Raw genomic sequence first — 12313 nt, 5'->3', positions numbered from 1 at the left:
ATAAATATCACCTGATACAGAAGCCAGGAAATTGAAACTGGGAAAGGATACAAGTGTACGCTTGAAGAGGTTGTTGAGGTATGTCTCTTTGTATCAATCCCAGCCTGAATGTGCTTTTATTCTCGGGCCAGGATGGTAAATCTAGACTCTTTAAGATAAAGGATGTCAGAAATGGAACGCCTCTTCGCTTTTGGCACCGTCAGGATCAAGCATTCCTGGATGAGATATCATCCAGCCAGATGCAAGAGTAAAGACCCCAGTTACATTACTTCAACAATGTGTTTGAAATCTAAACTCAGAAGAGTAAGCCTATACTTCATTAGTCTGAATTTTTAACTTCCCACACAAATCATCCTTGTGGCCTCTTTGAGTAATAATACCAAGCTGTCAGCACTTTTGTGTTGTGGAACCACAGTCATTGGAATTTGGATTAAAAGTTCTATAACCCATCTCAGTTGGGATCCTAAAATTAGACTTTTACCCCATCAGTCTGGATTTTACCTCCTTGTCAGAGATAAAATCTCAGTATTCTAATATAGGGTCACTGAGCTCTTGACCAACATTGGCATTCTTAACTATCAATCTCATATGCAATAAAATGATGAACATTTCTAAATATAATTCATTGCATGGCTGAGGTGAGAGTTACTGCCCTTGATATCAAGGCAGCATTTGACCGAGTGTGGCATCAAGGAACCCCAGTAAAACTGAAGCCAATGGGAAAACGCTCCAATGGCTGGAGTCACACCTAGCACAAAGGAAGATGGTTGTAGCTGTTGGCAACCAATCATCTCAGCCTCAGGACATCGCTGCAGGAGTTCCTCAGGGCAGTGTCCTAAGCCCAACCATCTTCAGCTGCTTCATCAATGACCTTCCCTCCATCATAAGGTCAGAAGTGGGGGTGTTTGCTGATGATTGCACAGTGTTCAGCACCATTTGCAATTTCTCGTAAATGAAGCAGTCCATGCCCACATGCAGCAAGACCTGAACAACATCCAGGGTTGGGTTGATAAGTGGCAAGTAACATTTGTGTCACATACGTGCCAGGCAATGACCATCTCTAACAAGAGAGAGCGTAACTTCTCATTAATATGAAGTTAAGTACAATCAGCAGTAGAATTATTGGTCTGTAGTTATCAGAGTCTGACATTGATCCTTTCTTGTGAATAAGTGCAATGGCCAAGAAATTGGTTTTGTGCCGGGAACCTTTTGTAGGTGGGAGCCTCTTCTTGCAAACAGTTTCTTAAATAGACCCCAGTCTTTCTCAATTCAAGCCATCCCCATGTGTTGGCAAGGGTTACTGGGAGCCTGTTATTCGATATAGGCCAAACCACAATCATTCTTTTAAGTCAATGGTTACAGGCAAAAAAACTACTTTGCAGACAGTGGAAGGAGATTTTTGATATTACAAAAATATTATGCAGAAGTTAGGCAAAATACAGAAATTACAATCGAATAGTAATCTGCACACTAATATTTACTTGCAAGTTATACAAAAGTGATATTTAGAAGATTTAAAAAAAATGTTCTTAGCTATTCTTATGCAACAGCAATGTCAACATACCCCAAATGTTTAAATTGTAGTTCTTTTCCATTTTACCAGCCACATTTGTGGCTTCACATGTGTAACGACCAGTGTCCAGGACTTGAACAGCCTCAATCTATGAGTTAGGAAAAACAAAGTTAGGCAGCTAGTAGTTTACATGCAATGTACAGAGTCTGTTACTTTGGTTTTTAATTTTGACTGTTCTATTTAAGCACATTAATGTTACAACATCTTGTAGTAAAGCATTGCAAGTTTAAGCATTGCCAGTTTCTTGATTCCTCTTTTATCACGACTGACTCTCCTGCTACAGATGATGGTGCAGAAATTAAGGAAAATTTTGGAGGAATCATTTTGAGTGCTCAAATTCACCGGAGACTGCTCTCCCTTGTCTGACGGTGCATGCCCAGTGCAGTTGGCACTGTTCCGCATGAATTAATTTTTTTAAATGGCCTTACTCAGTGTTCAGTTTTTACACTGGATATCTTCCTATGGTTCAGCATTGCAGACTACTCCCGTAAGTGAGCCTGTGCTCCCTTTGACCAGGAGTGTATCTTACTTGACCAAAATCTAGGTAAATGTAATGGGCCCAGGAGTTGAACAGGAAACCCTGTCACTTTATTCCAGTTTACTGGATATACCACATGCCCTCGGGTAAATTCCTTGACTTTGGGTAGGAGGATGATAAAGATGCCATCAGACTGTGACTTACGCTATAAACTGCTAGTCAGATTTATTGAACAGTGAGCAGATAAATGTACACAAACTGGATTTACAGTAAGTACAAACTTTATCATGCTTCTCAGAATATCAAAAACAACAAAGGCTCTTCTGCACTAGCACTCAACATAAAACACTCTTGAAACATGGTCCTTTATGTCTTATGTGGCTTTCACTACCACGGTGCCTCATCACTGCTAACTTTGAGAAAGTCAACCTCAGATACACCATTCAAGATCTTTGAAGATGCACCAAAACAAAGGCCATAACTCCAATAATGGGCCACAATTTGCTGTAGCAGGTCAGCTAACAGCATCTGCCGTTAGTTAGACTTGTCTTGCATGTTTAGGTTTTTAATTTTTCTTGCGTGATGTAGGGTTCGAAAATCCACAACCACGTTTTACCAAAAATTGGATTGCCCTATACAGTTTAAAACCAACATTTTCGGCAAAGGCAGAGGTCCCGACAAGCAGGTTGGGATATGCCTGGGACATCCAAATACAGGGGACTGTGGCTCAGAGGCGAGCCATAGATGTCGGCCAATCGAAGCAGAGTGCATTCTCAAAGGCCAATCAGGGGACCGAGTCAGACCTGAAGCGAGGAAACCCCCGGCCAATGGGGACCACCCGGTCCGGGTTTGAATATGTGACTCACCCCGAATCGGGCTATGAATACAAGCCATTATCACCTTAATCAACTCGGACTAGGGACAATAGTCTTGGGATCACTACAGTTAAGAGGTGGCCCAAACTAATCAAGTCCCAGGACTGACACAATGGGGCAGCAGACTTGGAGGAGCCGATGTGCACTCAAAACAATACCCCTGTCCTCACACCTACCTGTATAAATATGGAACACAAGGAGGACCAACGCTGAGAGAGAACTATTACCAGAAGAATGAACAGGAGAGTGAGTTAAGACGCTGAGGGAAAAGACGAGCCCGGGAGGGACGAGCTGGGGCGAACTAACATCTAAAGAACTCCAACCGCACTGAGGAGAAGATCCACCATCAGGCCCCAGGCTCAATCGGTATACTGAAGGTTTACTCCGCTACCAGACGGCGCAACATCGCTGCAAGAAGCCGTACCATACACCGACTCCCGTTCCGGGGACCTCGACAAGAAGACACCAACAACCGAAGTGGCTGTGGAAGACGGCATTCACTCCAGTCATTTCGGGAACCTTTTCCATCAAGCACAAACCAACCAATGACAACCGACCGAAAGCGCAATCAACAAAACCAAACTTCGAGAAAACCCGACCAGACGCAGCAAGGTCCTCTCCGAGGTTCGGGGTATGGCGAACCCCGAGGCATAGGTCGAATTCCGATGACGACAGCAACAACAACAACCCAACAACCGCACTCAAAATTCCATCTGTCAAGGGAGGAGGCTGTGAGTATAATCCAAGGGCCTGCAACTGTCAGTCTAGTTTAGGTAGGAAAGTGGGTTGGTGGGATTGGACTTGGTAAAGATAAAACTGTGTAAACATTCTCATTGTGTCCGTTCTCTCTCATATTTTATTTATAGTTATAAATGTGTGTGTGTGTTTATTACGTTTGTGGTAGAACTTACCTTGGCAAATAAAATTGGTTGTCACCTGTTCTTTTTCCAAGGACTACTTGTCTCCGAGTGTCTATTTAAAGTGCATCGTTCTCCACCCAAATTCTGGAGTTAGAACCAGATAGGGGCATTAGGGCGCTTCGAACCCGCCAAACAAGGGAACAGCAGACTAGGGAAAAGGGAGAGGACTCCAGGAGCACTTGGGCTCAGGAGTACCCCACAGATTAGGTATAAATTGTGCGGGTCACCACCGTATTTTAGTCCTCTATAAGCTGCTGTTCTCTATCTCCTTAGAGGGTGTTTAGTGACACCCGACCTGCAGGCTAACATAAGCTGCAAGGGTATAAAGGAGACCGAGGCCCAATACATCAACAGGCACTAAAGACCCCTGCAATTGGGCAGAGCAGAGCCCCATCCCCCTACAGTTTCAAGTTGCTGAGAGTGTGAGCTGATAACGTCGCAGTGAGGGAAACAGGGCATCTCTGACCTTAGTTGCTGTCGAACTAGTGAGGGCAGGTGCCAGAGCAAGAGAATAGTGGGACTGTCAATGTAAAATAACAACTTTATAAGAAGAATCTTTTTCATTGGTATTGTGACTTATTTAGGATTCTATAATCAATGCAAGGCTGTTCATCAAACACCTATTGCAAGAGCACACAAATAAAAGAAAAACAACAGATGCAGAAAGGATCTCTGCAGGTGGCCGACACTGCTGTGACTTACCTTTAGAGTACTTCCATCATCAGAAACAGTAAGCCCCGGCTTCTTGAGCAGAGGTTTTCCATCTTTCAGCCAGCTGAGAGTTGGAGGAGGGATTGCATTACTTTGACACTTCAGCACAACAGCTTGGTTGATGGTGACTGAGACATTTTGTTCTTCTCCCATGATATTTGGTGGAACTGCAAAAAAATCTATGTTATTCTCTGGGTTGCATTTATACTCTTGCTATATGCTCCAGATATTAATTTGCAGCATTGATCTACAGGAATAAAGAGCAACACATTTATTTTGTACTCAAAAAAACAAAGTAAAAGGCACCAAATTCAGGTCAAGAATCCAACTCACATTTCAATTTATTGTATGCTGATGGTGCATTTCTGTATAGAGGCCTGAATAGCACATTTAAAGTAATCAGTGTGTTGTATGCTTGCATGTAGGACACGAGTACGAATTGTTCTTCGTTCACTGAGGCAGTACACTGCGAAGTGTGAAACTTTATTATAATAGAGGTTGACTGCACATTCATAGTCAATGGGCAGAAATTCTAGCCCGGTAATGAAATGTGCTTGGATTGGCTTCTAGTTTTAAACATCTCACTTGGTTAGGTTGTGGGGTGGGAAGAGGAAAAAGTGACAGATGCTATTTGATCCAGCAGCCTGTCTACTTTCTATTAGCCAAACATGGAAAATCATTGATCAGCAGAGCTTTCAGAAAAGTTTAGGGCCTGTTCCTCCTCTCTTTCATTGGAATGAAAGTGTCTAGAGATGCACCATTTTGAAGGATAAAACACAACCAAAAGAATAGAATAGAAAAAAATTACATAAAGTCAGTTTTAGGGTAACTGAACATTAATAGCAGACTTGGAGGAAGCCAGCACGGTTACAGATCTGGCAAGAAGCATAAACATTACTGCATGATTTGCTTCATTGACACAAAAGTGAAACATTGAAGTTGTATGCTTTTCGCTACTCAAAACATGGAGAGGTGGATTTGAATAGGAAAATCTGAACCCAAATTCTAAAATTAGGAAAAACTGATACAATCTACTCCTTTTAATTTAAAGTTATTTAGTTTCCCACATTACAACAGCGACTCCACTTCAAAAAGTACTTCATTGGCTGTAAAGCGCTTTGAGACATCCAGTGGTCGTGAAAGGCGCTATATATCTTTCTTTTAATTTGAATCAGTGGATAAAAACACAAAAAAATGACATCAAATTATATGGGGTAGACTGTATTTAAAGAAATGATTATTTACCGGTTGAGGCTCAGGTGATTTTGCTTGCTATTGAGCTGTAGGTTGCAACAACAACACCAACAGTCATCTGACCTAATATCTCCTTATGTGGCTTGGTGTCAAATGTTGTCTGATAACACTCCTGCGAAGTGCCTTGGGATATTTTACTACGTTAAAGGGGCTGTTGTTGAGAACAGACATGAGACAAGGCGATTCAACCCATCTATCTTGTTGTCCAGATCCATATTGAAGACTCACTCAATCTACTCATTGCTACTTTTCTGTATGTTTCACTCTCTCTTTCACAATATAGCCTTGTTAAACTTCAAAACCTTAATCAGTAAGTTTGGACTACATTACTAACAAATTTTTTGTATTCCTATTTTTCCTAGGCCCAGAAATTCGGGTCTCCACGGGTGAGTACGCACGGGGTACTCACCCGAAAGCCCAATGGGAGTGCCGGTTTCCTGTATGCACTACGCATGCGCGGGAAACCGGCACTTCCGTTCCCCTGAAAGAAGGGGTTCAGAGGTCGAACGCGTGCGCAGGAGAGGCAGCGCGTGCGCATCGAACTTAGGTTTTTTTTGCAGGTTTTCCCGGGAGGGTAAGTCTCCAGAAGTTAGACATTTAAAAAGCAGTTGCAAGGCCTGCTTTTTACAAGGTAAGTGGTGAATTAATTAAAATTAAAACTTTTTTTCCACAGGTTTATTATTTTTAAATACTTTAAAGAAAGGTAAGTTTATTTTTAGCCCCGTTTGAAAATAAAATTATTTTTCCAAAAATTTAAATTATTGTTTAAAATAGTTATTTCATGTAATTTATAGTTTATTTTAAAAATGTTATGTTTTTAAAAAATTTATTTGAAGATTTAGTGATGTTTTGGGGCTTATAGTATTTATAAGTTTGACAGCCCTTCCTGTCAAACTTATGAATGAAGCATTCCCTGCTTTGACTGGCTCTCCATGGCCCACATGATCCCGGGGACGCATCGAACTAACTGCGCCCCTGGGATACGCAAGCACTGCACGCCGGCAGTTGGAGGAGGCCCAGGATCACAATTACACGGGGGCCCACAGCACAACGGCCTGCGTGCATGGTAAGTGCAGGTCGGGGGCTTTCACCCGCGGGAAGCCCCCGACCTGAATTTCTGGGCCCTAATTTTTTTCTCCTACATTTTCATTTTTTTGATGTGAATCATCAATGGTTGGGCTGCAGATTACTCCACAACTGGCGTCAGTGTTGGTCTGTGCTTAGCCAGCTGGAAGTACCAATTGAGTAGAATCTACCAATGTTAGTATTTCCTTCTCCCTTGAAACAGAGCCTTTCACTGCTGCATGTTTCACCATCTAATGACTTGGCTAAAGATGGACCAAACCAACTCAACAAAGGAAAGTGGATTTCAGTGAAGGCCAATCCAGTGGCTTTATCTCACAATCTCAAAAGCTCAGCCACTGTAATACTAGCTTAATTTGTCAATTGCTACAACTTAATATGTCAGTAGGCAACAATATTTATGTCCATTAAATATTTATTAAAGAGAATATTTATCATTTTGTAGTGAAGTTCAGCAACGTTCTCAAAGCCTGCAATAAATGGATTCAAGTAAAACATGCAACAGGACTGCAAATAAACCTGCAAAAAGTGTTCCAGTTTTTGGTAAGAAAATATTTCCTAAAGTAAATTTATGCTTCTTCGTATACTGCCAGTAACCAAAGTGGAATATAACAAAGCATCAGAAGGCTCAAGAGATTGTAGCATCCTGGATTTGTTAGCAGAAAAGACAGCTATTGGCTTGGAGTTCTAACAGCTGGCAAGGTATATGGCCACATGAATCAATACTGAGTTGGCACATGCTTTTATAAATATTATTCATAAGAATAGTACAAGCAATATCTAGTTTCACTGAATGTGTTTGCCAGACTTTTAAACTACAACTGTGCTAAACTATTGGAAGAATAACACAATTGTCTTTTTTTTCCAAAAACTAACATAATTACAATATCAAACCCCCATTAGTCTGTGATGCATTAGTAATCCTGAGCATCTTAACTCTTTGAGGTCCAGAAATGCTGGATCAGAATAACAACAACAACTTGTATTTATATAGCACCTTTAACATAGTAAAATGTCCCAAGGCGCTTCACAGGAGTATTATAAGACAAAAAATTTGGCACCGTGCCACATAAGGAGTAATTAGGGCAGATGGCCAAAAGTTTGGTCAAAGAGATAGGTTTTAAGGAGTGTCTTAAAGGAGAAAAGAGTGGTAGAGAGGTGGAGAGGTTTAGGCAGGGAATTCCAGAGCTTAGGGCCTCGGCAACAGAAGGCACGGCCACCAATGGTTGAGCGATTATAATCAGGGATGCTCAATCGGGCAGAATTAGAGGAGCGCAGATATCTCGGGGGGTTGTGGGGCTGTAGGAGATTACAGAGATAGGGAGGGGCAAGGCCATGGAGGGATTTGAAAACAAGGATGAGAATTTTGAAATCGAGGCGTTGCTTAACCGGGAGCCAATGTAGGTCAGCGAGCACAGGCATGATGGGCGAAAGGGACTTGGTGCGAGTTAGGACACAGGCAGCCAAGTTTTGGATGACCTCAAGTTTACGTAGGGTAGAACATGGGAGGCCAGCCAGGAGTGCGTTGGAATAGTCAAGGATAGAGGAAAAAAAATCACCCAAACTTTACACCTAAGCCACAAGTGTGGGTGGAAGCTGTGAAATACTTTTCACAAAACATGTGCTGTACTATAAAATGATTAAAACAAATGCAATGACTTCATCTTCATAGTTTTCTTTTTATAGTTCATGGAAATTATACTGTGATTGAGAACAGAGTGAACTATGTGGTGGAAAAAACATTTTACAATGAACTAGTCTGTTATTAATGAATCAGTTTAGTTCCCATTTCAAATGAAAATTTACATTTGTTATTTTAGTTGTTTAATTAACATACGAGGGGTAATTTTACCAGTGGATCGCACATATCAGAGCGCAACCATAATATACAAGATGGATGATTTATATGCCTCAATCTGATAACTCGGGAGCAACAGGGGACCATGCATCTTCAATTCCATCCTTTTCCGATTTAGTCATTAACTGTGACTTCTCAGATTCGACTCTCTTGTAGTATGAACTGGTTTTAATCAGCTGAGGTCAACAATTCACGTAGGTATGAATCTGCATCCTACCACTCTGTAGTTCATTAGATTGGCAAACTGGTCAGCTTTAACTCTTCCACACTTATGTACTATAGCTCAGATATCAGCTTTCCCAATGCTGGACTGTCTGTTTATTCAGGTGAAGTGCTCTAAACCACCCTATCAGTTCTACTGTGCCATTTCCAGTGTTAGAAGTTTGTGGAGTACGAGTAGATTGTTGTAATATGGCACTATTTGGGTTAATTTGAAGCTTTGCATAAGGCTAATGTATGAAAAAAAATGTATGTTATGTACTTTCTGTTCTTTTAAATACAGTATGAAACTGTTTTTTTATAAAAGGCTGTCTGAAACATATTCTCGGTTTATAAGACTTTACCTCCCATTGCTTCCAGTGGAATCTGGAGCAGATTCAAACATGTTCTGTGCAGTGCTGGCTCATGCTGGGAACAGCTGACATAAACCTTGTTCACACTCCAGCCCTATTCAACTTAGATCAGGAAGATCTCAAATGAATATGCCTGCTCACTTTGTATTTACACCCACTTTGATTCAGTGTATGTAGATTGAGGTGTTAAGTTACCAATTCAACAGGTGTTTTGCTTCTTGTTTGCTACTGAAGTCCAATTTCCCCATGACATTTACAACAGGCCAATGCACAATAAACTCCCAATTCAGTATCCAGGAGTAGAAGTGTTTATCATCCCCAATATGGTCAAAAGCCATATCTCTGCACTCTTTGCACAAAATGTTTTAGTGCAAACAGATGTGAATTTGCAGCTGTAGTGTAAACTGGGTGATGGATTGGGGTGAGTACTTGGAATATGGCAATAGCTTTTCCTCAGTACATTCAGATCTCCTTAAACTGAAGCCTAAAAAGTTGTGGAATGTGAATAAAAATGTTTCCCTCAACAGCCAGAATGAGATAGACATACCCCCCATTACTATATTGAAATGAGATGTACAGACACTATGGGGGAAAAATTCGGTATCGCCCATTTTGGGGCGGTAATATCGGCCGGGCGCAAAGTTTAGCACCCGGCATTAATTATTGCCTCTGACTGCAAAATTCGCCTCTATCGCCCCTGGAAGTGATTTAAGCACTAATTCAAGCGCTACACACCTCTCTTAAGGTGCAAACATCAGGGAACGAGACGCTACCTCAAAATGCTACCGAGCTCAGGCGATGCCAATTACCATGAAAGCCAGACACACTGGCACCGTCCAGTTTTTAAAGGGGAGGGGCATCTTGCTGGCCAGCCACACCCTGCTCATTGCAGCCTTGAATCTCGGCTTGGAGAGACCTCAAAAGCAATTGTGTTGGAAGCACAAATGGATAGGCCCAGGGAAAGAGCTCGGCGCTTAGGAACCTCAAAAGTGGTGCTGAGGGCCAAAACTCCTTAGGACAGCGTTAAAACCAAAAATTTTGCCGACAACAAAAAGCAGGAAGCGCCCGCCTTTACATAGTGCTCCCCCAGCCCCTTCCCGACTTAAAAACGTTCCCCTCTACCTGTCGTTCCTAGTGGCAGGCACTAAGGCAGGGGGCGTGACTCAATATCCGTTCTGGGGCGCTACCGGGGCATTGCACGCTTGACTGACGTCACGATCTGCGGGTGCAGGAGATCATGGCAGTAGTGTTTAGCGCCGTTACAAAATGACTGGTTAATTTCGCAAGTGCCGCTAAAATCGCCGCGGTCGGGCGCTAAGTTCCTAAGCCCCCCGGAGGTGCTAACAGGAGGCGTTAACCAACCAAATTTTTCCCCCATACCTATTGGACAATGTCATGAATCTTATCATAACTCATGAAGTAACACTGGGCGGCTAGCTGGTGGCGCTGTCCAAGGAGTATAAATACTCGGGCGTGGGCCCAGCTTGCTCAGGATGTTTCTGTAACCAGGAACTAGTGATTGTAACTAGAAATCTCATGGTTTTGAAACAGTTGATTAAAGCCTTGTTTTATACTCAAACCAAGTGCTCGGTAGTCTTTTTACATCAGACAATATACCTTTCAATAGACACTAAACCTAATGGACAACACCCCTTCCATAGACAGTCGACTCGCATGGGACTGTATCAGAGGAAGCAAAGGAAGCTATCATAATAATCGTTTACATTTTTATAAGAGAACATTATAGCATGTTGCCACACAGAAACAAACTTTGCACAACTTGTGTCCTCTTTGTGCAGAATTGGACATAATTGAGTAAGATATTCTACTGCACAAGTTTGATGCCATTTTCTTGAAGGCCATTTCATCTGTACAAGATTCTGTCAATGCTATTACAGGTAGACTACCCTTTATCCGAACTTCCGAAAACCGAAGCTCTCTAAAAACCGAAGGTTTTTTCGTTCAACGTAAGTCGTGCGCACGACCCCGACCCCCGCCGACCCCCCACCCTTTTGGATAAGGGATAGTGTATCCTTTATCCGCACTTCCGAAAACCAAAATCCTCTGAAAACCGAAAGGTTTCGTTCAGCGTAAGTCGTGCGCACAACCCCGACCCCCGCCGACCCCCACCCCTGACCCCCACCCCCGACCCCCACCCCCAACAAATTTCCCAGTCTTATAAAATACCTTCTGAAATCCGAAATTTTCCGAAAACCGAAACACAGCTGGTCCCGAGGTTTTCGGATAAAGGATAGTCTACCTGTATAACCATTTGACTGTTAACAACATAGTAAAATATAATATTTTCAAATAAAAGTTTTGCCTTATTTTTATAAAAAGAACAGATGTATTATACTTCCAATTTGTCAGACTGGTCATCTTTGAGGTGTTAATGAAGATTTAGTTACATTCTGATGAATGGCTATGCTTGAAACAGGGAATGCATACAAAAAGGATTGTGTAAGGTTTGTAATAATGTTACCATAAACTCTGAGGTCAATGTCCCTTTGCTGTTCTCCTGCAGCATTCACTGCTACACATGTGTATTTGCCAGTGTCACTGATCTGAGTGCTGGTGAAAGCAAGCACTCGACCCCCGGACAGAACCTGCAAGGAAGGATATCCACAGCACATTATAGTACGTGCATCATGAGAGGATTCAATTCACAAGCAAATATAAAGTTAAAAGGGAAAGACTTTGTACATAATTGTCACATAATGCTAAATATAAACTCACTGGTATCTTTAAGTTGCTCCTTGTTTCTATGTGTTAAAACTAAAGGATATACAGGCAAACATTTTGTGCAGGATATCTGGCTTCACATCATACAGTTCTACTGAATGACATCATGAGTAGGAACAGTAGGCTGTTGTTAAGACTTCTTTGGGGCGATTTTGAACTTTCGACCAAACCGGTTGCCAAGTAGTGATGTGTCCATGGCACTCACCTAATGGATTTAGTGGAAGGCACAAACCATTTCAGCTTCAGG

At 42.0% G+C, this 12313-nt stretch overlaps 1 protein-coding gene across 1 annotated transcript in view; it reads right to left on the bottom strand.

The window, feature by feature from the left end:
* hmcn1 (hemicentin 1) overlaps positions 1-12313 on the bottom strand; it is a 757099-nt gene that overhangs the window by 300468 nt on the left and 444318 nt on the right. The window contains exons 40-42 of the mRNA XM_085982583.1: positions 11807-11930; positions 4549-4724; positions 1565-1661 (exon numbers count right to left, since the gene is read on the bottom strand). Coding sequence (XP_085838709.1) covers positions 1565-1661; positions 4549-4724; positions 11807-11930 — 397 coding nt within the window. The remainder of the gene's footprint in view (positions 1-1564; positions 1662-4548; positions 4725-11806; positions 11931-12313) is intronic.

Source organism: Somniosus microcephalus, chromosome 3 (genome assembly GCF_052327205.1).
Source record: "Somniosus microcephalus isolate GS21.2 chromosome 3, FLI_Smic_1.0, whole genome shotgun sequence".
In the NCBI taxonomy this organism is placed as follows: Eukaryota; Metazoa; Chordata; class Chondrichthyes; order Squaliformes; family Somniosidae; genus Somniosus; species Somniosus microcephalus.
The sequence above is the reverse complement of the archived record's forward strand: the minus strand, read 5'-3'. Positions and strand labels throughout refer to the sequence as shown.